At 40.6% G+C, this 24,434-nt stretch overlaps 2 protein-coding genes and 1 non-coding gene across 3 annotated transcripts in view; 2 read left to right on the plus strand and 1 right to left on the minus strand.

Annotated features, from left to right (window-relative positions):
- Nucleotides 1–14,243, minus strand: part of LOC134791406 (zinc carboxypeptidase A 1-like) — a 50,462-nt gene extending 36,219 nt beyond the window's left edge. Inside the window, exon 1 of the mRNA XM_063762427.1 lies at nt 14,172–14,243. The gene's annotated coding sequence lies outside the window, so the exon portion shown is untranslated. The remainder of the gene's footprint in view (nt 1–14,171) is intronic.
- LOC134791412 (sodium-dependent nutrient amino acid transporter 1-like) lies at nt 383–23,872 on the plus strand. The gene is made up of 14 exons (XM_063762433.1): nt 383–482; nt 13,386–13,538; nt 15,285–15,552; nt 16,042–16,261; nt 16,769–16,812; nt 17,785–17,932; nt 18,458–18,536; nt 19,144–19,247; nt 19,767–19,953; nt 20,868–21,044; nt 21,693–21,792; nt 22,480–22,647; nt 23,036–23,130; nt 23,628–23,872. The coding sequence occupies exons 1-14, from the start codon at nt 468–470 to the stop codon at nt 23,799–23,801; spliced, it is 1,932 nt and encodes a 643-aa protein (XP_063618503.1). The 5' UTR covers nt 383–467; the 3' UTR covers nt 23,802–23,872.
- Nucleotides 17,422–17,494, plus strand: Trnah-aug (transfer RNA histidin (anticodon AUG)). The gene has a single exon. It is a non-coding gene; the product is annotated as a tRNA-His (tRNA).
- Nucleotides 23,873–24,434: the final 562 nt, after the last annotated feature.

Consider the following 24,434-nt stretch of genomic DNA (forward strand, 5'->3'; position numbering starts at 1 on the left):
AAATTGCAGCTTTCTAGCACTAACGACCACGGAGCAAAGCCTCGGACAGACAGACAGACAGACAGACATGGCGAAACTATAACTACTTCTAGTTGACTACGAAACCCTAAAAAACATGGACAATAGAAAATATTTAGAAGTGGAAAAACGTTTTCTCATCAAAGTGATATGTTAAGATTTTGTTAGTGGAAAACGTTTTCTCCCGAAATGGAAATTGTATGAAAAAAATACCTTTTATCAGTAGCTATACCTAATACTTCCCTCTTAATGCATCAACACGGGTGATTAGTACGAGCGGTATTCGGATAGATTACAAGGAGCCATCCTTCAATGCTTGGCGCTCGATATATTTAATATAAAACTGAGACAGACCACGCGCACGAATTCATTTGCGTCCGACAGGCGCGCGTTGCATTTGCTCGCAAAAAAAGTTAAAAACATTGCTAAATAAGTGACAGTGAATCACAATGGTGAGAAGTTGTGTATGTCAAACGTGTTGTGGTGTCTCCATGTTTGTGTTTTGCAAGAAGTTGCAGGCGTGTTTTGGTGTGGTTTTACCATTGTTTACAAACAGTTTTTGTTATAATCATTATATGTTATAATTAAGTTTATCAGAATTATAGTTAAGCTGATACTAGACGTGAGTAAGATAAAAGCGTAAGCGCCTATATTATAGAAATCTTCCATTTCGTGAAAAAGTGAGGGTATATTAGAAAGTTTTGAAGTTACTTGACTGACCACAGATTCTGAAAGATCGAAGTCGATCGAAATAATTACTTGATTAGTTTTAAGGCTATCGTTAGATAAATTACCTACAAATATCTTTAAATAGGTAACTGATAAGTTTTATATCCGACTAGCAGTAGTAAAAAAATATTCGTAAAAAAATTATCTGCTCCATAAAAACCATTATAATTAATTTCGTGCTGGTTTATCGTTTGTAGTACCTACGTTATACACCGGTGTAATAATCGATAGATAATCATTATTATTTTGATTAGATTCCGTATTATCTCGCGCATTCCACGTGATGTGGTGCGCCACGATTTAATTTGGTAGGTATACCTACTCTGGCAATAATAAAATAGGACGTGACTATATTTTTCCGTAATCCTTCCGTAACGTAAAACCTGGCCTTAATATTTAGTCGTTTATTTATAAATACTCGTAGGTATCTATTGCTTAACTATACTTAAGCATTTTGTTACTTATTCCTTTTGTAGCTGTAATAGTCACTTCACTACTAATAGTTAGGTATTTGTTTTACAAGGAGGCAAAGTTGTTGTTTAACCGCTCGTGCTAATATTGATACCCGAACAAGCGAAAGATTCCAAAATTGAACCACGAGCGTAGCGAGTGGTTCGAAAAATGGAATCTTGAGCGTTGCGAGCTCGGAGTAATTAACAATGGAGCCGCCATTAACAGGCGTTCCCCTCTGTCGAAAATAGGCGGCCAATGGTCAACCACATGTCAACCATATGTATGGACTGACGTTTATCTGACATGACGTACCTATACATTTGATGTGCCCCTCCCCCGCAAAAAACGGCAGACTATTTTGTACCGAAAATTTTAGACATGGCGTCTCCGTTGGTTATATCATATCCTCTAAGGTTGCGAGGGTTTCAAATAAATAAATAAATAAATAATTTCTTTATTCAGACAAATACAGTCCACATTTGTTAATCTGCTACTTATAAACTAGGTTAATTGTACTTACATAGGTACTTATACTAAAATTATACAGGTATTTTATTTAACCCCTTACCGCACACGAAGCCATTTATGACGGATATAATATTCAACTCTATTGACAGCTATTAAAGTTCACATTTAGAACAACAAAATTTTCAAAATTTTATTTTTTTATGTGCAGTACTGGGTTAGTTTATATAATATACATCCCCAATATGGGGGTTTATTAGTGCGGACATCCAGTGTCTTTGCAAAAGACTGTCTGGCCTATCCGCTAACATATTTAGAATGCTGTTGGGACTACCCTGGATTCTGCTTCTAATAGACACAATCTTTTTGCGCATTACGGCGTGGAAGTCCTCTACGTGGGCGTCAGCGAACATTCCAGATGCGCTGCAGAATCTAGGGAGTCCCATCAGGACCCTAAACATGTTATTAAAAAAAACACGCACGCACGAGCAAAGCACGAGGGTAAAAAAAATTTGCCCCCGAGTGAAACACAAAATTTTTCACCACACCAAACCAAACCGAAGCGTAATTAAAAACTATACCTAGTCTTACAAATTACCGGTGTACTCGTACCTACATAAAACCTAGGTTGGAATAATAATTATATGTATGCTTCAGATATACAGATGTAAGTACTGCATAATTAAATTTCCTTCCTATTTTCACGGAAACGTACGAACGTGTCTTGCTATTTCAGACAGTCTCGGTACAAAAAGCACAGGTTGACTGAAGGAGCATGACAAATACGAACGTTTCCGAGAAACTACGATGGAAAAACAATTATGCACCACATAAACGATATACAACACTAAATGACCATATGATAACGTAGGCCGGTAAATACTAACCATAATTTCTTCAACGCGAAGTAATTACCTAGGACTGAACTTCCTCTATCGTAGTTCACACGCCTTTTGAATGGGTGTTTATAATAATTACTAAGGCATAAGCAAGTAAGTATGTAGATATTTTTATCTCCCATCCATATTACTAGTTTTTGTCTTTTAGCCGAATTGTTTATGAAGTGTTTGTTTGACTCTTGTTACTTAGGTACATCACCTAATTATTATATAGGCGTCTACCTATTACAATATTTTTCAAGACCTTTGTTAGGTATAATTCCGTATTATGCATTAACCCCCTTATTAATAAACGCGCTACTAACCTCATTTAGCAGATAATCGTTTCTCTTTATCTGTCATTTTGACTTATGTATTTGAAAGAAAGGGATAAAACATAAGGGTTTAAGAATCTACTTCCATAGGTAGTTACATGTAGGTATTGTCTTCTTGTCTAGACATATTAAGTCAGTTTAGCTGAGAACTAAACTAATAGATTCATGAAAAGTTGCAGCATTGCCGCTTTAGGCCAAGCGCGCACTACGATTTGAATTATTGCGACACCATTTTAATCTCTAAATCATAATTAGATTCCAAAAAATGTTGCCACTGCAATAATTAGTTTGTAAAATTGTAAATTCCTTTTTATAAATAAATAAGCTAAGATAATTTATTTATTGGTAATTTTACGCCTACGATTAGAAAAAGTACTTTTATTTACTTATTTTTACATAAATACAAGACGCGCTAGTAAAAAGTGGCAACATTGTCTTACTTTTTTTGGAATCTAATTATGATTTAGAGATTAGAATCGCGCTGTGATACATATTTTTTGTGGTATATGCGCGCACTGAGATATAAACACATACGTTGCATTTCTGCGACAAAATTATCGCACGACATAAAAGGCGCTTGGCTTGCTCATGAACACGATTTTACGTTTTTAGTAGGATTATCAGATTCTTGTATCAAAAGTTCAGGCATAATCCTCAATTATCTTTTGATATACCGATGATTAACTAGAACGTTAATATTAGTAATCAATCAATGACACAATAAGCCCATTTGATGATGGAGACAGAAGGTGGCCATAGGAACTCTGTGATAAAAAACGCAACTTATAATTGTGTTGGGGTTTGTTAGAATTTTCTTGATGAGCACAAACAGCAATACTCCTAACTGTACCTACATCGGTGGACCTTATTAAGTACATGCCTTTTGTAATAAGGTCCACCGATGTACACAGTTAACTGTTGCCTGTACTGGTACTATATAGTTGCCTGTTGAAAGAAAAGTACAGTCGGCGATAAAAGCTTGTATATAAAACTAAATTTTATCAAAAAACTTATTGTATTGATAGGTACTACTTACACAGACCAGCAGCAAATCTGAAACTATTACCAAAATTTTTCTCGCGTTAGGATTGCAAATATCCATTCAAGTGCATTTTGTACGCCTTCAGAGAATCTAAGAATATATTCTACGACATACTAAATATAGCGTTGCTTACACTAACACTTTTTTATTGTCCGTCGTGTTTTGTTTTACGTACCTACTAACCAATCCAATATTTGTCATGTTGATGTTATCTTTGTTTGCGATGTTTCCCAAGAAAAATTATTGCAGTGCTCGTGACAAACCTCTATTTTATAGTTTAGTAATTTTATTAACACACCAGTCTGATAAAGAAGGAAAGAAAATCCAAACAGCATTCGCATACACAGCACACACATCAGTTTAGACGACCCTAGCATCGGACAAAAACGCATACACAAACATTCATCAACAAGATTCACAAGCCTCGCACCGGTTGGCTATGATATGACTTAGGTCCCGTACTTATACTGCTTCGGACTTGCGTCCGAATTTGATGTTGCGTTTCGATAGCTCGTGAGGTTGCCAAATGGATTTTGGAAAAAAATCCAGTTAAGTGATAAGTTTGCCTCGGATATAGGGTGCAATAAAAAAACGTCTGAACAGTAATCCTAGAGAGGAACAACGAAACGATTTAAAAAACCAGAAGGGACTTAATGATTAGTAAGAAAAACAGATATTTTTTTAAACGCAATACAGGAGGGGTACCTACGTACGACTCCTACGAGTACCAGTGACGGCCATACATAAAACTCTATTCCCAGCGGGTTTCCTAATTGTCAGACAGTTGAAATTTTTTTCTACTGTTCATGAATGATAGGAGAGCCAAATTAGATTTGTTTTGCCTAAGAATATTTTTGACGCACCCCGCCACTGGTCCTATCTCCTATCAGCCACACCACCACACATTTCTCCCGCACCTTTTGCGAAGCGATCTTCCCTATGAAATTACTAAGTAGCCCTTTGGTGATTACGGATTACTAGTTGCATAGCTTTAGGTGTAGGTATATAAACTGTGGACCTAGATATAATTTATCTATATAATAAACATCGGAGCGATAACTGCATAGTACTTTTGAAATTTCCTTATGTCTCGTGCAATTTACTGAATACATCGCGAGCGTTAAACCATCGGCCTTTGTTTAAACGACCTTCTGTTGTACTTTGCGTACAAGGTTCCAATTATAACTGATACAAGATCACGGTTATCGACACACTAATAATATATTTAAGAACGATATTAGACTTGTTTTAATGTGGTTTCGTGACATGGCATTTGTACCATTCGTACTTTTATGAGAAATGTCGGCAAAATGTCAAACATAGCCTTTCAGGATAATTAGGTAGTGCACCTACATTACTAAATAACGAAGTACCTACCTAATAGGAAATTGAATATTGCCAGAGTAAATAGCATCAAGACAATATAACAAACTTACTCGTACTTTTTTAAATAAATAAAAATGGCACGTATTTAACCGGTCAACTAATTAATCGAATTTGAGTAGTTTAAAAAAATAGAAATGGGTACTAAAACTAATACATTGGCAACAAAAACAGAGCCTATAAATATATCAATATGAGACAACATTTTAATGTCGTTACAGCTTTTGTTTATTTTTAGGCAGGTACCAACTATTTATTTGGCAACTGAATTATTATATTGGAGACCATTTATGAAGCACATTTTAAAAAGAAAACGGCTATGTATTTATTCAAAAATTAAGTTCTTTGAAAATATTTTGTTTGGTCACTACACGGTCAACCTAACACGCTCCTCCTCACTTCGCTCGTCGTCGCACCTTTTGGCTCTTGCAGGACACCGTGATAAACTATTGAAATTAGTAATTAAAAATTTAAAGACCTAACGGTATAATGGCCATTTGGTGTTTCATGATTAGGAATTTCGACTATAAGTTAGGTACTGACCTTTGGTAAATAAATTGGTGGTGTTTTGTGGATTAGGAAATTTGACAATTTAAAGCACTATTAAGTATGCATTATGCTTAAATTATTTAAAAATGGAGTATTTAAAGCATAAGTATATAGGTACGTATATTAGGTATTCTGTATATGTAAATATATAAACAACCAAATTTTATGATCGCTTTACAATAATTAGTTGCCAACTTATTATTTTAGACGCCAGCCTACCAATTCAAGTTCCCTATATTTTTGGGTGGCTTGATTTTGCTGCCAGTTTTTTAATAATATGATGCTTAAATTTGAGGCTAATATAAATGTATTGGCGCTAAAATATTAATGCACAGCCAAATAATATTATTATATGCCCCAGTGAAAGTTCCTGTTTAATATTTTAGTTGCCTGGTTAATAATAAGCCAATAAAAATAAGTTGAAGAAAAATATTGCTTCACATTTGAAGAGCCTTCTAAATTAAATCGAAATAATAATTAACTTACTTGTTTTGCCCAAATGCCCAATTAGTTATTCTAAATTAGAATAATGATTTAAAATAAGATTTAATGCAAAATAAATGTGTATCTTGGTAGAGTGGTCTTGCAATAGTCTATATTGACCGAGTTGACATCATAATGACCCTTTATTGAATACCTAAATACTTACACCTACATGTTGCATTGAATTAATTCGAATTGCCAAATTCTCACATGACCGCACATCAAGTATTTCGTAAGATCTTCTCATAGATGGAATGCGCAAAAAATCTAGTTTCCTTTCTATTATGACCATGAATAACGTGGAATCAAACTTTACTAGTGGTATAATTAAAATAATTTTATGTAATAAATACCACATGGAACCAGTACATTGCGAATACACGCTACGTACTGTATTTTGTATTTAAGTACCTTTTGAATACATCAGACTAGTTTTTATGTTGCTGGATTCGTCAATCTATGCGTCCAAAGTTATTTAGGGTCAAACAGATCACTGTGTTATGTCTTTCCTGTAGACATACACAAGAGTTAAGGGCTATAAAGGTTAATTTTCTTATTTAACCCTTATCCACGTGAAAAGGTCCTCCTTTTATTTAAAGAACTATGATAAAATCATTACTTACATGCCCACAAGCTGTTAACTATTGCCCACAGGAGAGAAAAATGTACTGTTCGCGCGAACACACTAGTTTTATGTCTACAGGAAAGACATAACACAGTGATCTGTTTGACCCTAAAACGGCCGTTTTTGTTTTGAGTTCATAGATCGACGAATCCAGCAACATAAAAACTAGTCTAATGTATTCAAAAGGTATATAGCAAGCTATGGCTACTGGTGTATCAGAAGGTTTGTAGTAGTAGAAGTGAAACACTTGTTGGTATGTACAAAAATGATAATTTATTTACAAAACTCACGGTATTTATACACAATTTGAGAAAAGCAAGAAAGAGACGTATTTACAATAGAGTGAGATGGAGATATACGGTGCGCGGGCGCGTGCCAGAGCGAGAGCGCGCGCGTGCCACTGCGCAGGCGCGGCGCGTGCCGCGCTGGAATAAAACTGAGTTGGCCGCCGGCGCCAGCCCTTTCGCTCGCCGGCCGCCGTGGAGTAAACATCGCGTCGTCGGATCGCCGTGCCTCGCTTCGCTGCTACGCGCTCGCTGATTGGAAGACACGACGAGATCGACGAGGATGCTGCAGGCTCCGGATATTAAACTGTCCTTCTCGGGACAATATAAAACTGCTCTTCTCAGAGCACGCAAACTGCCCTTATCAGGGCGACGTAAAATGTTCTTCTCAGAGCAACATAAAACTGCCCTTGTCAGGGCACGTCCTGTTTCTCTGTTTAATCGCAGAGTGTCAGTCGATCGCAACTGTTCTTATCAGAACAATTCTGTGTTTCTGTTAAAACACATGATGTCAATCGAGTGTTCCCACAGGGTTCCCCCTCAAGCGAAGCGTACCGGCAGGCGAATAGTGCGGCCTCGGCGTGTTGTGCTCGTGCTTGTAGGTACTTGCGTGGTCGTGGTTGCGTCTGGTTCATCTCTTCGTTTCAGGATGCCTTTTTTCTGTTGTTGGTTGTTGTTGTTTTGTTGTGATGTCGGTAAACTCGGTGGTACAGTCGGTTGCGAAGTTTTGTTCGATGTTGTAGCTGTAGGCATTTTCGTTGCGATCGTTGTGCTCGTCGTTGTAGGTATGTTAGGCGTTTTCGTTGAACTCGTAGCTGTAGGTATATTTGTTGCGGTCGTTAAGGTTGTAGGTATGTCCGTTGTACTCGTAGGTGTTTCTTGCTCGGTGTCTGCGATGATGAATGCGGGTTTTAAGCGGTCGATCGAAATATTCATCTGGCGATTAGGTAGCTGCAGAGTGAATATTTTGTCGTTGCGTTTTAGTACTCGGTAGGGTCCGTCGTAAGGTGCTTGTAGCGGCTTCTTTACGGCGTCAACTCGTACGAATACTTGTTCGCAGGTTTGAAGGTCACGATGCACGAAGATAGGTTTCTTGTTGCCATGCGGGATCATTGCTGTCGGTGTTAGGCTGTGTATGGTCGCTCGTAGTTTTTCCACGAAGTCGGAGTCCATGGTGACGTCATCGCGCGTAGGTAGTAACAGTTCGCCGGGTAGTCGTACACTGCAGCCGTAAGTGAGTAGGGCTGGGCTTACACCGGTGTCTGTGCGTAGTGCGGCTCGTAGTCCAAGTAGAACGCTAGGTATTGTGTCGATCCATGACTTGTCGTTCTGTAGCCTGGCCTTGAGTGCGGCCTTGAGACTTCTGTGGAACCTTTCAATCATACCGTTCGCTTGGGCATGGTACGGCGTAGTTCGGGTTCTTTCGATGCCGAGTAAGCGGGTGAGTGACGCAAATACTCGACTCTCGAATTGCCGTCCTTGGTCGGTCGTGATGGTAGCGGGGCAGCCGAAGCGGGAGATCCAGCCTTCGTATAGAGCTTTAGCGACGTCTTCGGCGGTGATCTCGCATAAAGGTATCGCTTCGGGCCATCTGGTTGCGCGGTCAATCATAGTGAGTAGGTATCTGTGTCCGCTGGCGGCAGTAGGTAGCGGTCCTACAAGGTCGACGTGTATATGCTCGAACCTTGTAGTTGGCGGGAAACTTGAAATAGGGCTTGCAGTGTGTCGCTGGATTTTCGCACGTTGGCAGTGAACGCAGACTTTTGCCCATTTGCCTACATCGGCATTTAATCCGGGCCAAAAGTAGCGTTGAGCGACGAGTTTGCGTGACGTTCTAATTCCAGGATGACTTATGTTGTGTACTGCGTTGAAAGCGGCACGGCGATGCTCTTCGGGTACGTAAGGTCGTAAGTGCGGCGTAGATGTTTCGCAGTAGAGTTTGACTGTAGTTCCGGGAATTGTGACTTGTTTCATCGATAGGTTGTCTTGCTGTGCGAGTGATCGGATGGTGTCGCTATCTCGCTCTTGCGCTCTTGCTAGTTGTTCGTAGTCGATAGGAGATGGACATGCGATGGCTTCTATGCGAGATAGGGCGTCTGCAGCGGCGTTTTGCGTTCCGGGTATGTGTCGTATATCAGTAGTGAATTCACTGATATACAACAGCTGACGGGTGCGGCGCGGTGATTCGTTGTTATTGCTTGTTTTGGTGAATGCGTAGGTGAGCGGCTTGTGGTCGGTGAAAATTATAAGTTCACGTCCTTCGAACATCTTCCGGAAGTGCTTCGTACTGAGGTATATTGCTAGTAGTTCACGGTCGAATGTGCTGTAGCGGGTCTGGGCATCGGAGAACTTTTTAGAAAAGTAGCCAAGTGGTTGCCAAGCTTCGTTCACGAATTGGTTTAGCGATGCTCCCGCGGCTCTGTCGCTCGCATCGCTAAATATTGCTAGCGGGGCGTGGTGGGAGGGGTGCGCGAGCAAAGCGGCGTTTTGGATGCTCGCTTTGCACGCGTCGAAAGCTTCGTCAGCTTCGCCGTCCCAGCTGATTTCGGTCTTGTCGCGCTTCTTCGCATTGTGTAGGTATTTGCAGAGTGGTGCTTGAATTTGCGCGGCGTTTTTAATGTTTTCGCGGTAAAAATTCAGCATGCCGAGGAATCTTCGCAGCTCATCGATGTTTTTCGGCTTAGGGTAGTCGATGATTGCTTGCACTTTCTCGGTAGGTGGTCGTATGCCGTCTTTGCTGACTTCGTAGCCCAGGAACTTGACCGATGGCTGTCCGAATACGCATTTCGACGGGTTGATAGTTATACCGTAGTCTTCGAGTCTGCTTAGTACGGCGCGTAGGTGCTTCTCGTGCGTAGCTTTGTCGGCTGACGCGATAAGTAGGTCGTCAACGAACGGGAACACGAAGTCGAGGTCGCGCAGTACTTCATGTATGAAGCGTTGGAATGTCTGTCCGCAGTTTTTTAGGCCGGGGCACATTCTTGGAAACTCGAATAAGCCGAATGGAGTTATGATAGCGCTCTTCTCGACGTCTTGCTCTGCTATTGGTAGTTGTTGGTAGGCGCGGTTGAGGTCCAAGGTGGAGAATGTTTGTTTGCCGGCGAGTTGGTAGGTAAAATCACGTATGCGTGGGATTGGGTAGCGGTCGGGCTTAGTAATTGCGTTAAGCCGTCGGTAATCGCCACACACACGTAATTCGCCATTTTTCTTCGGTACGACGTGAAGAGGTGATGCCCAAGGGCTTTTGCTTGGTCTGCATAGGCCCTGTTCCATCATGTTGGCAAATTCTTTCTTCACGAGTTCGTAGCGGTGCGGTGCAATCGGACGTGGTCTGCAGTGAAGTGGTGGTCCGGTTGTTTCGATGAAATGCTCGACGTTGTGTTTCGGGCTGAGCTTCATGGAGGTGAGACGAGTTGTACCAGGGTAGTCGGCAAGTATGTTGTGGTACGACTGTTGCACGTCTATACTGCGCACGGTAGGTATGTTTGCGGTACAGAGTTGTGCGTTCGTATATAGTAGGGTTTTGCCGTCGATCAGTCGTCTCCTGGTGATGTCGACTATGATGTGGTGGTAGTCCAGGAAGTCTGCACCGATGATTGGCTTCGATACTGCAGCGATGATGAACTTCCACCGGAATGGTCTGCGTAGGTTGAGATCGAGCTCCAGCGTCTTCTCGCCGTAGGTGGGAATAACTGTATTATTGGCGGCGTACAGTTGAAAGGGTAGGGGTTGCGCCTTCGTGCCGGGTGTTCTTGGCAGGACGGAGATGTTGGCTCCCGTGTCAACCAAGAAAACGAGCTTGCTGGTTCGGTCACGTACGAAGAGGCGGTGAGATCTTGTTGTAACGCTGGTTTCCGCCGCATCCAGCGTTACGTCTAGTTTTCCGCTGTTGATGGTGTTGCCGGTATCGGTTTGAAGCTGCACGGCTGTGCGCATTTCTGAGCGTCCATCCCGAAACGGCGGTGGTAATGGCAATACGGCATCGGCGAGCTTCTGCGGCTGCGTGGGCTTCGGTCTTGCGATTGGTTTCGTGGGCGCGATGGGAAACGGCGGTGCGAGCGGCTGTAGCGTTGATTATAGTTTTCGCGCGGTCTCGAACGGAGCTCGGCGACTTCGAGCGATAGCCGTCTAATCTCGCCGATGAGGTACTGTGCGTCGAGAGCTGATGTAGACGGTGGAGGTGTTGGTAGTGAAGGTGGTAAGACTGCGGGAGTAGAAACTGCGGCGATTTGGTGCGACGCTGATGTTGGCGTGTGCTCCAACATTTTGTCGGCGAGCAGCGCGAGGTCCTCTAACGTCGTTTTAATTTTGAATGCTTCGCTGACGGTGAGCACGGAGCGTACGTGTGGCGGGAGATGATCAAGCCACATCATCTGTATCGTTGTCTCAGGAAACTTCTCCTTGTTCAGCGTCTTCATCCGTCGTAACAGCTGACTGGGTTTCTGCTCCCCGAGCTCGACTTGGGATAACAGCTTCTTGGTCTGCGCGCTGTTGCTCTCCTCGTACACCGAGATGAGTCTGTTTTTGATGGCGGTGTAGTAATTCTCTTCGGGCGGGGAGTAGATGAGGTCGCTGATATTTTGAATATCTTGTTTTTCTAGCTGCGCGATAACCATCTGAGCGAGCTGCGCCTGGCTTCTCTTCAGCTCTGCCGTTGCCGCCTCGAAACTGCAGAACCAGAGTATTGGCTGGTCTCGCCAGAACGGTGGGACGCGCAGGGAGAGTGATATCGCCGCCACATCGTGAGATAGAAGTGCTGCTGCCGGAGATGGGCTGGTGAGGCTGCTGGCTTCTTCCGGGGCGTCGCTTTTTTTTTCATCGTTGGGAGGCATCTTCTTGATTGTGATTCTTCTTGTCCAGAGTCGGTGGTCACCACTATAGCAAGCTATGGCTACTGGTGTATCAGAAGGTTTGTAGTAGTAGAAGTGAAACACTTGTTGGTATGTACAAGAATGATAATTTATTTACAAAACTCACGGTATTTATACACAATTTGAGAAAAGCAAGAAAGAGACGTATTTACAATAGAGTGAGATGGAGATATACGGTGCGCGGGCGCGTGCCAGAGCGAGAGCGCGCGCGTGCCACTGCGCAGGCGCGGCGCGTGCCGCGCTGGAATAAAACTGAGTTGGCCGCCGGCGCCAGCCCTTTCGCTCGCCAGCCGCCGTGGAGTAAACATCGCGTCGTCGGATCGCCGTGCCTCGCTTCGCTGCTACGCGCTCGCTGATTGGAAGACACGACGAGATCGACGAGGATGCTGCAGGCTCCGGATAATAAACTGTCCTTCTCGGGACAATATAAAACTGCTCTTCTCAGAGCACGCAAACTGCCCTTATCAGGGCGACGTAAAATGTTCTTCTCAGAGCAACATAAAACTGCCCTTGTCAGGGCACGTCCTGTTTCTCTGTTTAATCGCAGAGTGTCAGTCGATCGCAACTGTTCTTATCAGAACAATTCTGTGTTTCTGTTAAAACACATGATGTCAATCGAGTGTTCCCACAGGTACTTAAATACAAAATACAGTACGTAGCGGCCCCCTCTTTTAAATATCTTTCGTTAAATTTAAATAATCGCGATTATTTAGCAGTGGCGCTAGTGTGCACGTTGATGGGCTCTTAATTACAAATACCTACCTACATAATACAATATGTAATTTGGAATCTACTCACTGTGCAATGCGACTACGCTACGCGATGAAAATATAGTTAGGGCAATATTAAAGCTTATTAATTTGGACACAAAATGTAGGTACATACCTTTGTGAAAAAAATGATCCTTCAAAGAAAAAACACTTGAACAGGCGAGATTTTTGGTAAACCCTTACCAGGGCAGATTCTTTTAATAGTGGGGATAGTATCTACGAAACCAGCTGCTACTCCAATGTCAACATTTTACTGCGGTTAAACCAAAAAGTAGGTTAATGGTTTTAAGAACTGATGATTTAGAACAACCTATAGCTAAGGGATACAGGACGGATTTCTACAAATGACGTATCATTAGTTTTCTCCTCTGCTTGCCAAATAAAATCAAAATGGTGGCCGTGAGAGGACACCGTATATGAAACCAAAATGTTTCTTCTGCTGCTTATAAGTTATTGAAAGGGTTTCAATAACAACGTACAACTTTTTTTTCTTTTTTCAGAGCAAAGAGCAAGACAATGCCGCCTTCGATGCATTCCCAGAGGGTCCCCCTCGTGGCCTCCCGCCCCCTGGGCCCCCTCCCCCGGGAGGGCCTCCTGGGCCTCCACCGGGATTCAAACCACCACCACCTCTAGAAGTTAACGATGAAAAGAAAGTACGTGTGTGTTTGCTTTTTAAAAGGGTCCCTCGGAATGTGCGTTTATTTAAGGTTTTATTTTGAGATATTACGGAGTTAAAATGCTAAGTAAGCTCAAGAAGGCTTGTGTTATGAAGTACCTACTCAGACGACTCAGGGCCATCGGCTGCATAGGGCTGGACGGTCGCTACCGACTAGGCTAGGAGGGCGTTAAATAATTGCCCTTTACGCGGATTCGAACCCTATCTGAGGGCCATCGGCTTCATAGGCACGGTCACACCCACAAAGCCAGACCGGTCGTTATATGTGCACCCTTAATTTATGTCTCTCGTTTCCCGTAACACCATTTCTCTATTTTTACCATAAAACATTACTTAGGTAGGTACTTGATTTTCTATGTAATAATATCATTTCGACTGCTGCGCTTCATTTGAAGACATATTTTTGCAAAACAAACATAGTTAGCATATTATTATCGGATATTTAGACGAAATTAAAGACGTGGAATCTATTTATGGAACAAAAATAATGCACATTAGGACAAAAAATAAAGTTGAAATACTTAAATAAAGTAAAACAAAAAAAAAATATAACAAATCTACCGTGAGGCACAGACATAATTAAATAAATATATTAAAACCAGTCACTTACGTATTTTAAGTTGATTATTGCTCGACATGTTTCGCTCCATTACGAGGAGCATCAACGGGATCACGCGTTGGCCGGCCGACGCAGACTGCGGGCTGCAGCTCTCCGCGACCGATTGCTCGGCGCGGACCACTTCAACGGCAACCTGGCATCCTTTCGGATAGTTTTAATTGTTAATTTGATATTATTCTGGCTTTTATTACAATTAAAAACAAAAAAACACCATAAGTACTAATATAAAAAAAACCTTAGGTATTTTTTTTATGGGTGTTTCCTGTTATCGAAGAAGATAGGTAATACTTATCTAGTGTAGTAGATAATAAACATAAAGTAGTTAATACAAGATAATATTAAATTTTTATGACGTAGGTATATCTATTATATCCTTAAATTCTTTAGATACGAGTAAAACTATAGATAAGTACAAGTACTATTATTTAACAAAAGTCCGATACCTATTATTTTAAGATCGCTAAACGCGTGTTTCATAGAATCTCGGATACCTACTCTTTAGATTTAGAAACTACCCTTGCATTCTATATAAAACAGTCAAATATGTGTACGTGGGCGTATTATATTTGAAGAGCTTCCTCAATTTCTACAGAAACATCTTGAATTTAAAATATGTTAATATGACTACAAACAAAAAAAATATTACATCCCGGCGAAAAAAGGCTCTACTCCTTTTTAAGTCGTTTACCTTAATGTAATTAAACCTCCTAACTCTTGTAATAGTTAGAAAATAAAAAAAAAAGATACGAAGGGACACAAGGGTTAATATAAGAATATTTTCTATAAGTAGGTAATGTTAATATCCAAAGAGAAAAAAAATGTATGTGGTAGCGGTCGTCCCCTTTCGTCTTAATTGGCTATTTTTTCCATTTTACGAAACCGTCATGTCACGAGTTTGCTTTACAAAAACACGTAAATTTATTTAATGGGACTGATTTTGTGAGCTGAAAACGCCTTTTGAATGTCTATTTTCTGCTTACACATAATTTTTAATTAAAATAAAATTAAACATGTGAAGGTTCTACTTCTGCTGTTCCTGCTAAGTACTAAATCCTGTCGCTTTGCGGCCTATTTATATAAGTATCTGGATATATATAATTTCAGGAGGACCCAGAAGCAGATGTGCCCCAACGAGCAACATGGGGAAACCAGATCGAATTCCTCATGTCCTGTATAGCCACATCTGTGGGCCTTGGCAATGTATGGCGGTTCCCCTTCGTGGCGTACAATAACGGCGGTGGTGCCTTCCTCATACCTTACATTATAGTACTTTTCGTAATTGGTAAACCCATGTACTACCTTGAATGTGCTATGGGCCAGTTTAGTACTAGAAATTCTGTGAAGATTTGGGCACTGTCACCTGCAATGAAAGGTTAGTAATTTTAATAGTATCTATGCTTGGGTATTCAAAGAAGCACTTATATACTACTACTACTAACTAATTTGAAACCGTTGAATCGTAATCAGCATAAACAAATGAAAAAAAAATGTTAAGAAAAGTATATGATACTCTGGCAATGTGAACCTGATGGAGTCAAAAACTTGAAAAGAATGATTCTACAGCATCATATTAAAGTGAACTATCGGCTATTATCATATCATAGACTTTCCTGACTGGCTAGATTCAATTAACTGAGTTAACTGTGATAAGTAACTTTATAATTTTATTTGTACAAGTAGTATTAGTAGTACCTACGTAGTAATAGTAGTAGTAAAACACAATTAGTACAAAAACGAAAAACAAGACAGGAAAAAACACTTCATTAGTACAAAGGCGAACTAGTCCCTAAGGGATCTCTTCCTGTTAACCTTAAGTAGGTATACCTCTACCTTTATCTGCATGATCATGTTATCTTTCCAGGAACGGGCTACGCACAGGCCCTGGGCACGAGCCTCATCTTGTCGTACTACGTGTCGATCATCGCACTGTGCCTGTACTACCTGGTGTTCAGCTTCCAAGCGACCCTGCCGTGGGCGGTGTGCGACGAGGCCTGGACCGACGTGCTGTGCGTGCCGTCCGGCCACGCTGGTGAAGGCGTCCATGTTGAAAACGGCACGAGCAGTGCCGAGCTATTCTTTTTGTAAGTTTTTTTCTAGATGTATTTACTTAAGTACAAACAGCAACACTCTTAACTGTACATCGGTGGACCTTATTACAAAAGGCATAAGATCCACCGATCGACAGTTAACAGTGTGGGCGATGGTACCTAACTTGTCAAATGCTAATAAAAACAATTGATTCAATGAGTCTTGTATAAATATTCCTTACGTAGGTAGTAGTAAAAATACTACTAAAATTAAATAAATTACTCTTACCAGCTTATTGCTTACATAGTCAATGTCATGGTCTAATAAAACATGGTCTTCTATTCCCAGAGTGACACAGGCCTACGTCACAATAACATGGCCGCTATATATAGCGCTATCGCATATTATCATATAGCGCTGTCGTATGATGACGTAGGCTTGTGTCAGTTAGGTGACCTAGAAAAGACGGGAATAGAGTACCAGGCGGAGTATATTATTATACCATGGTCAATGTAAAGGACATTCTTTATATTAAATTAGCTGTTAATTTTCTTTTACAGGAGGACAGTGATTCAGCAGAAGGACACCCTTGCTGGTGGTCTTGGTTAGTATATGAATTGGCAACAATATGTGACGATATCTATGAAAAGGGACCTTATTGTCGATGGCGCTTGCGCCATTATTAACGATGCTCCGATATAAATACAATGCCGCGCGACGCTGTGCGGCGTAAGCGCCATCGATATTAAGGTCCCTTTTCATAGATAATGCCCGATATTAGTATTTTTTAACAAAAATATTGTTAATCCATTAAAAACGTTACCCTTAGATCGATTATTGTTAAAAGAGCTAACAAAAAGGTGAGAATTATGAGGAATAATGGAATAATCACTCTTATCTCTGCGAGGACTGATTAGATTATTGTAATTCCCATTTACCTATGCCAACCAGAATTAGATGGATTAAAAATATATATATATATATATATATATATATATATATATATATATATATATATATATATATATATATATATATATATCAATGTAAATAAATTATTCATAAGACAAACACAGACGAGAAATTATTCATTTTAATTTTTAACAAGCAGAAACGTCTGCGAACGATGCTATTACATCCCCCTATTATATTATACTATACTAGGTCCCCTTGACCTATAATATGGTGGAAAGATTTGCTGGCTATGGATGAGGTCTTGGTGGCTCAGATGGCAGAGCGCTGGAGTATGGATCCAGAGGCCGTGAGTTCAAGTCTCACCCAAGACAGTAATTTTTCCACTTTTAAATTTATTCTAAGAGAAATTATTGGTCTGATATATCTTAATTACTGTGTCAATAAATCCCTTTCATGCTTTTTCCTGGTAATTGTTTATGGCGTCAAACGTTAGGCCTAGCTAACACGATTGTGTACTTTATATCAGGTCTTTCGGTCCAGTGAAAGTGTCAACCATGGTTAACCATAAGTCCTTGCAACAGAATTTAATTTAAAATCACCAAGACGAGACCAGGCTGTGATGGGATTCTTTAAACTAATTTGAAGTTGAATGTGGTTGCAGGCCTCCCGATTTGGTACCTAGTGCTGTTTCTGCTGCTATCCTGGGTGATCATCTTCTTGATCGTCGCACGAGGAGTCAAGAGCTCCGGCAAGGCCGCGTACTTCCTCGCCATCTTCCCCTACATCGTCATGATTATTTTGTTGATTAGGTACCAACTATTTTTTAAGTGAAAGTTATACAGTAAACTGGATATTTTATGGGTGGATTTTCAAAGTGCGATATTTAGGTGTCATATGCGTGTTATTACCAGTGATCGTTAATTTTCCAGCAATTTTGGTGCAGCATAGTAAAAATAAATGGATTTTCTTTTTTTTTTTTCTAGGGAGAGGATTGGTTAAGGTTAATATTACTGTTATTAACCCTAATTATCTATTCCATCTAGAGTAGGGCATACAGATGCCTTTAACCAACAATGCTGCACCAAAATTGCTGGAAAATTAACGATCACTGGTTATTACTAAACCGGTTACAAAAGTACCTAATGCACACAAGTTTTTTGCACATAAAAATACACAGAGGCATATTACTAGAGATACAATTAACGCTGTGGTATACACAATACAAGATGCTAAAAAAAAAATGTTGGTGGTGGTGTTTGACAAAGGTGTTTTTTATTTACCATTTTACGATATCATTATATTATCAAATTAAAAGCAATTTATATCATTTTCAGTACCTGCCTCTTGGATGGAGCCGGGACGGGAATTTTGTTCTTCTTGACTCCCCAGTGGGATAAACTCATCGAACTTGATGTAAGGTTCAACCCCTACTATTTATCTAAACTTTACTGGCTGAGCAATCCTTTCTATACAAACAAAACAGTAGGAAGAAATTTGAAACTATTCAATAATGATTGACATTAAAAGGAAAATTGGTTACCTATCCATACAAAACATAGTCCCCATTTTCCTGTATTGGGTAAGTTAGCCTGCTAAGTTAAAAACTGAAAAAAGTTGAAAGTGCCTACAGGCAACCGAAGATAAGTCAAGTCATCGTAAATATATAACAGTAAGATTATTCTAAGTTAATTAGCACGCACAATTTTGCCAATGTCTACTCCGGCCTTTAAGATGTGATGTGGGATCAACCCATAAGCGTCAAATGTTGGCAACAAGTTTTCATTACCAAATGTGCTGTCAACTACACCTGATACCTAGCGCCTATTCTATTTCACCAACTTGACAATTGACACCTGAGACTGACAATTCCCTATACATTTCTTGGTCGGTTTTAAGTACCTAACAATGGCACATAGCGTCAATGTTTGCTTGTCCGACCAGAAACGTACGAAGTGTTAGTGTCAGGTGTCAATTGGCAGCGTGGTGAAATAGGCGCCTGATAGTGTGTGTTTGATTTTAGGTGTGGTACGCAGCCGTAACGCAGGTGTTCTTCTCTCTCTCCGTGTGCACAGGATGTATGATTATGTTCTCTTCATACAACGGCTTCAGACAAAACGTTTACCGGTAAGTGTAATTCCACGATTAGTTTAAGACAGTTCAACATTTCGTACTGTTTTATATTGTCCAAAATTGATGTTATTATCGTTATAGAGAAACAACAAAGTAAAAATTAAGGTTTGAGGACTCTCTTTACTGACAACTCCGAGAGAATCATCATTGTTATTGTCTTCTTCTTCTAAGGCTATTTATAATATGATGTAACTGTAAATTTTGTATTGACTTGCGAAAGAGCCCTTAAGGCCTAACAACTTCAATTTTTTATTGTGATTTTGTGCCATCTTAAAAATGAGTCGCTTAACTTAACTTCAAACTCGGGTAAATCCATCTGTCAGATTATGCGACTTTGGTATTAATTAAGAAATAATAGCCAACAGGGTAAATATTTGCTGAGAGGGTCGAATGGATTTACCTTAGTTTGAAGTTAAGCGACACAAATTTAATATCGTCATCATGATAAGCACAAAATGAATAGCAATAATTGCGACCATAAGTCAAAGTTTTAAGCTTTCTCATCTTCTACAGAGACGCCATGATCGTTACAACCCTGGACACCTTCACGAGTCTGCTGTCCGGTATCACCATCTTCGGCATCCTGGGGAACCTGGCGCACGTGCTGGGCCGCGAAGTGAACGACGTGGTTGGTGATGGCGGCACGGGCCTGGCGTTCATATCCTACCCTGACGCTATTGCGAAAACACCCCTGCCTCAGGTACAATAGAAAAAATGTTTGAAGTGAATACGAATGAAGCTGGAAAGCGCCGCCATTTTGAATTAGTTTTCGAATTTTTCCTCAACGCTACGGTTGTACATCAGTCACGTGCAATAGAATGTTACTCTTCTGACACGTTCTTATGGCTCTACAAATAAATTCCTGTCAGATATTTTTGCAGCCTTCGTTGTGTGACATATGTATTATTGCAAGTGACTGTACTAGTTCAAATAGAATATGTACCTACCTACTGCTAATAGCGTACCTTCTCGTAAATATCCAGAATATATACAAACTGCATTCATAACTCTTTTTCTATTACCCGGGGCTATTTGGAACAAGGACCTCAAAAGCTCTTAATCATTAATCCGAATATTTTCTACCATAAGTATTAATAGCAAGTTTTTTATACCATCATAAATTACTTATCTTAACATTTAAGAAGATGGTATAAAGTATGTGGACTTAACCCTTTAAACCCTTTTCCAGGCATTGTATGATTTATCGACCACATAATACGCGCCAATAATAGAATTTCAACGTTAGCATTCCGATATAATTAGATTGCACTTCCGGGAAAGGTGACTTATTTTCAAATGAATCATCAAAGCTGGATTAATTGGAATATATTAGGATTTTTTGGGAAAACCTTGAAGACTGGTGCGGCCTGGAAAAGGGTTAAAGCATTTAGTTCTCAAAATTCCAAATAGCCTAATGGGGTCTGAATACCCCACTTTATTATAAGATTTGTCATATGTGATGTATGTACAGTCACCACACGGGATTGTTATACCATTTAGGGATCTTGCTAAATTGGAAATTCTATAGCGCAAATATTGAACAACCAATTTAGCTAGGACCCTAAATGGCGCAACAATCGCGGAGCGTGATGGTACTATGCATGTAATTTGCAGTTGTTCTCCGTACTGTTCTTCCTGATGATGGCGGTGCTGGGCGTGGGCTCGGCCGTTGCCATGCTGTCGGCCGTCAACACGGTGCTGCTGGATACCTTCCCGCGCGTGCCCACCATCATCATATCCGCATGCTGCTGCACGGCCGGCTTTGCCGTCGGCATCATCTACGTCACCCCTGTAAGTTGTGTTTGCGTTGCCATGCTGTCTGCCGTCAACACGGTGCTGCTTGACACCTTCCCGCGCGTGCCCACCATCATCATATCCGCATGCTGCTGCACGGCCGGCTTCGCCGTCGGCATCATCTACGTCACCCCTGTAAGTTACGTTTGCGTTGCCATGCTGTCTGCCGTCAACACGGTGCTGCTTGACACCTTCCCGCGCGTGCCCACCATCATCATATCCGCATGCTGCTGCACGGCCGGCTTCGCCGTCGGCATCATCTACGTCACCCCTGTAAGTTGCGTTTTACGTCGTAAATCGAGAACATTGATACTTCACGGGGCATTCCAGAAAAGTGTCGGGTACAGTCACCTTCAGATATATCAGAGCGGCCAAGGCGCTCGCAAATATCTGAACACGCCCCTATGGTCAAGGCGTTAGAGTGCTTGTTCAGATATTTTTGAGCATCTTGGCCGCTCCGATATATCTGATGGCGACTGTACGTGACGCTATTTTTTATCCCTTTGATAAAGCTAAGAACCCGTTATTTGGCATGATAACTAGTAGATATTGCCCGTAAGGCCAGTCCTGAGATATACGTCAATGCTGTAAGCTTATTTTGTTGTTTCAAGACTTGCAAGAGTTTCATAAGAAAATTATTTTCAGGGCGGTCAATGGGTGTTGGAGCTTATAGATCACTTTGGCGGGACTTTCTTGATATTGTTCACTGGTATTGTTGAAGTCGTCGGAATTATCTGGCTGTACGGTAAGTACTGTTTCAACGTTATTGTTTAACTCATCATTACTAATTAATTAATTACTAATTAATTAAGTTTAGGTATTACTAATTAATTATAGGCACCTGCTTTTATCGCAGCGCTACGACGACGCAGTGCATTAAATAAGTACGCATGCACTAATCAACGCGCAGGATTGTATCATATCCATATCAAATGTATTACAGATTTTGAAATAATTAATGTTTTGGGTCATTGGGTCATGCGCACTTAATGGGGGGCAATGCGGTGTAGCAGAGAGTACCTAATTGTAGTAGGTTTTTTACCATATTTTATCATTAGGTATAATATGTGTTGGATGCGCGTGTAAAGTGATAATAATGATATTAACATCTAGGTACTAGCCACCCGCCCCGGCTACGGACGGGATTCACAAAACTTTAAAAAATTATACACTTATAAACCTTTCTCAAAAATCACTCTATTGATAAATGAAAATCCGTTCAGTAGCTTTTGAGTTTATCGCGAATATACAAACACACAGACAGACTGGGGGACTTTGTTTTATAAGGTGTAGTGACTATTTAGCATTTTGTTATGATTATGGTAAATTGCTCATTTTCTATCAATTTATCAAGAATGTTATAATATACAAAACGACAAGTGACGTACGTGACACCTGACACCAAGTCACCAACCCAATTTCTATTCCACAGGTCTAGAGAATGTGTGCCTGGACATCGAGTTTATGTTGGGCCTCAAGACCGGCTTCTACTGGCGGTGGTGTTGGGGCATCCTTACTCCTGCCATGATGATCGTGGTCTTTATATACGCCTTAGTAAATAATACTTTTGGCGGCGCGGCTTTCCCGGATGTTTCGATCAGTAAGTTAAAGCCTTCACTGTTGTTAATTTCCGTAATGCGTTATTTAATTATCTATGTATGGCCATATGGCCTATACATTGACGTATATCTAAGGGCTGGCCTTACCGGCAATAAGAATGGGGCATGAATGGGATCAGTACAGCGGTGTGACACCGCTACAACGCGATTGGTTGATGAGTTCGCATCACGCGCGCGATTGATAGTTGCGTTAGACTGCTAGATTGGCTCGAATTCGGGAATGACACCGCTGACCTAGTACCATTTTTAGTGCCCGTAAGGCCCGTCCTTAGATATTATACGTCAATGGGCCTATTGTTACAATTTACAAGGCAAAACATTACCTAATTATACTAAAAAATAACAATTTTAACTGTCATTGTTTTTCAGCAATGGGATATGTCATTCTTTTCATCGGCATTGCTCTGGTACCCCTCTTCATCGGTACAACAATGTACAAATACAGAACTGGAAACTTTATTAAGGTACGTAGAGTTTATTATTAAGGAGTTTTGAAAGTAAAATGGCAAGGCCTGAAATAAATATATATATTTCCTTAAATATACATAATTGGTCTACAACCGGCTGCAAGTACATAAGTTACCTGACTAGCAACATACTCTATATATTAGAATTATTTATATCAAACAGATTTTGAAAAACTGATAGACAAAATTATGGCATTAGATCCCTCTGTTTCTGTTACGGTAAACCGCGTATCTTTTTACATACATATTTCGAATCCTATCTAGATACGCTGTTTTATCATAACACTGCCCATGGTAAAACAGATTAAGGCATATACCTACTTGCAGAATAAATTGCGTTCCTCTCTATCGTTCTTGCTTATGTATTAGAACGATAAAGGGACAGGTAACGAATGTTCTATGTTCGCGATGGGCCCTCTGTTCAAAGAAAAGAACAGTCGGCAACAAAATATTATACAGAAAATAAAATTGACACTAACATTTTCCATTTACAGACGGTCAAAGTAGCCTTTACCAAAAAGCCATCATGGGGCCCCAGCGACAAGGCCACGAGGCAGGAGTGGGCCCTCTTCAAGGCAGAGGCCAAAGAAGCGAGGAAGAAACGTACCACGAACAAGGTCAAACACATAGGCCTCAGCTTAATAGGCGCCTACAGAAGAGGAGTTTAACTTACGATAAAATTAATGTACTTAGTTCATAATTTATTTATTGTACATATTTTCAAAGACAATGACTAATTTTTAAATATACGTGTTTTGATATTATTTCGTTATGATACCTGTCCTTTAGCGTCCAATCTTTTGGTTGTGGGATTTTGCCCTTAATACGGGCACAGTAGAAGAAACCTAGTGCTACTCATAATACGCAAATATTAGTGCTACTCATAATACGCAAATAATATTTTAACTAAAAATAAAATTGACAACCCTAAGCGTCAACGCAAGAGTTGGCAAATAACTTGGCGAGCGGACTCAGATTCACTACTGTTCTTAGTGTACTGTGATACGGGTATCCTTGTTAGACTAGTAGTTAATTTTGTATCAAGTAGAAACGTCTGCGAACGATACTTTAAACTTAGAAACAAATTAAAAGTGGATAAATTCACTGGATTGGGTGGGACGTGAACCCCCGACCACCGGATCGCTAGCCCGGTCAGATGGAAGCATGTCTACCAAGACCTTACACAATACAGCGAATATTTCCACCATATATGGTATGAGCCTCAGGGAGGCCCAAGCGACATCTCTCGTAAGAGTGTTATACTTCTTAAACGGATACCGGAGTCCCAGAAGGGAACTCCC

This window comes from Cydia splendana, chromosome 6 (assembly GCF_910591565.1).
Source record: "Cydia splendana chromosome 6, ilCydSple1.2, whole genome shotgun sequence".
Classification (NCBI taxonomy): domain Eukaryota; kingdom Metazoa; phylum Arthropoda; class Insecta; order Lepidoptera; family Tortricidae; genus Cydia; species Cydia splendana.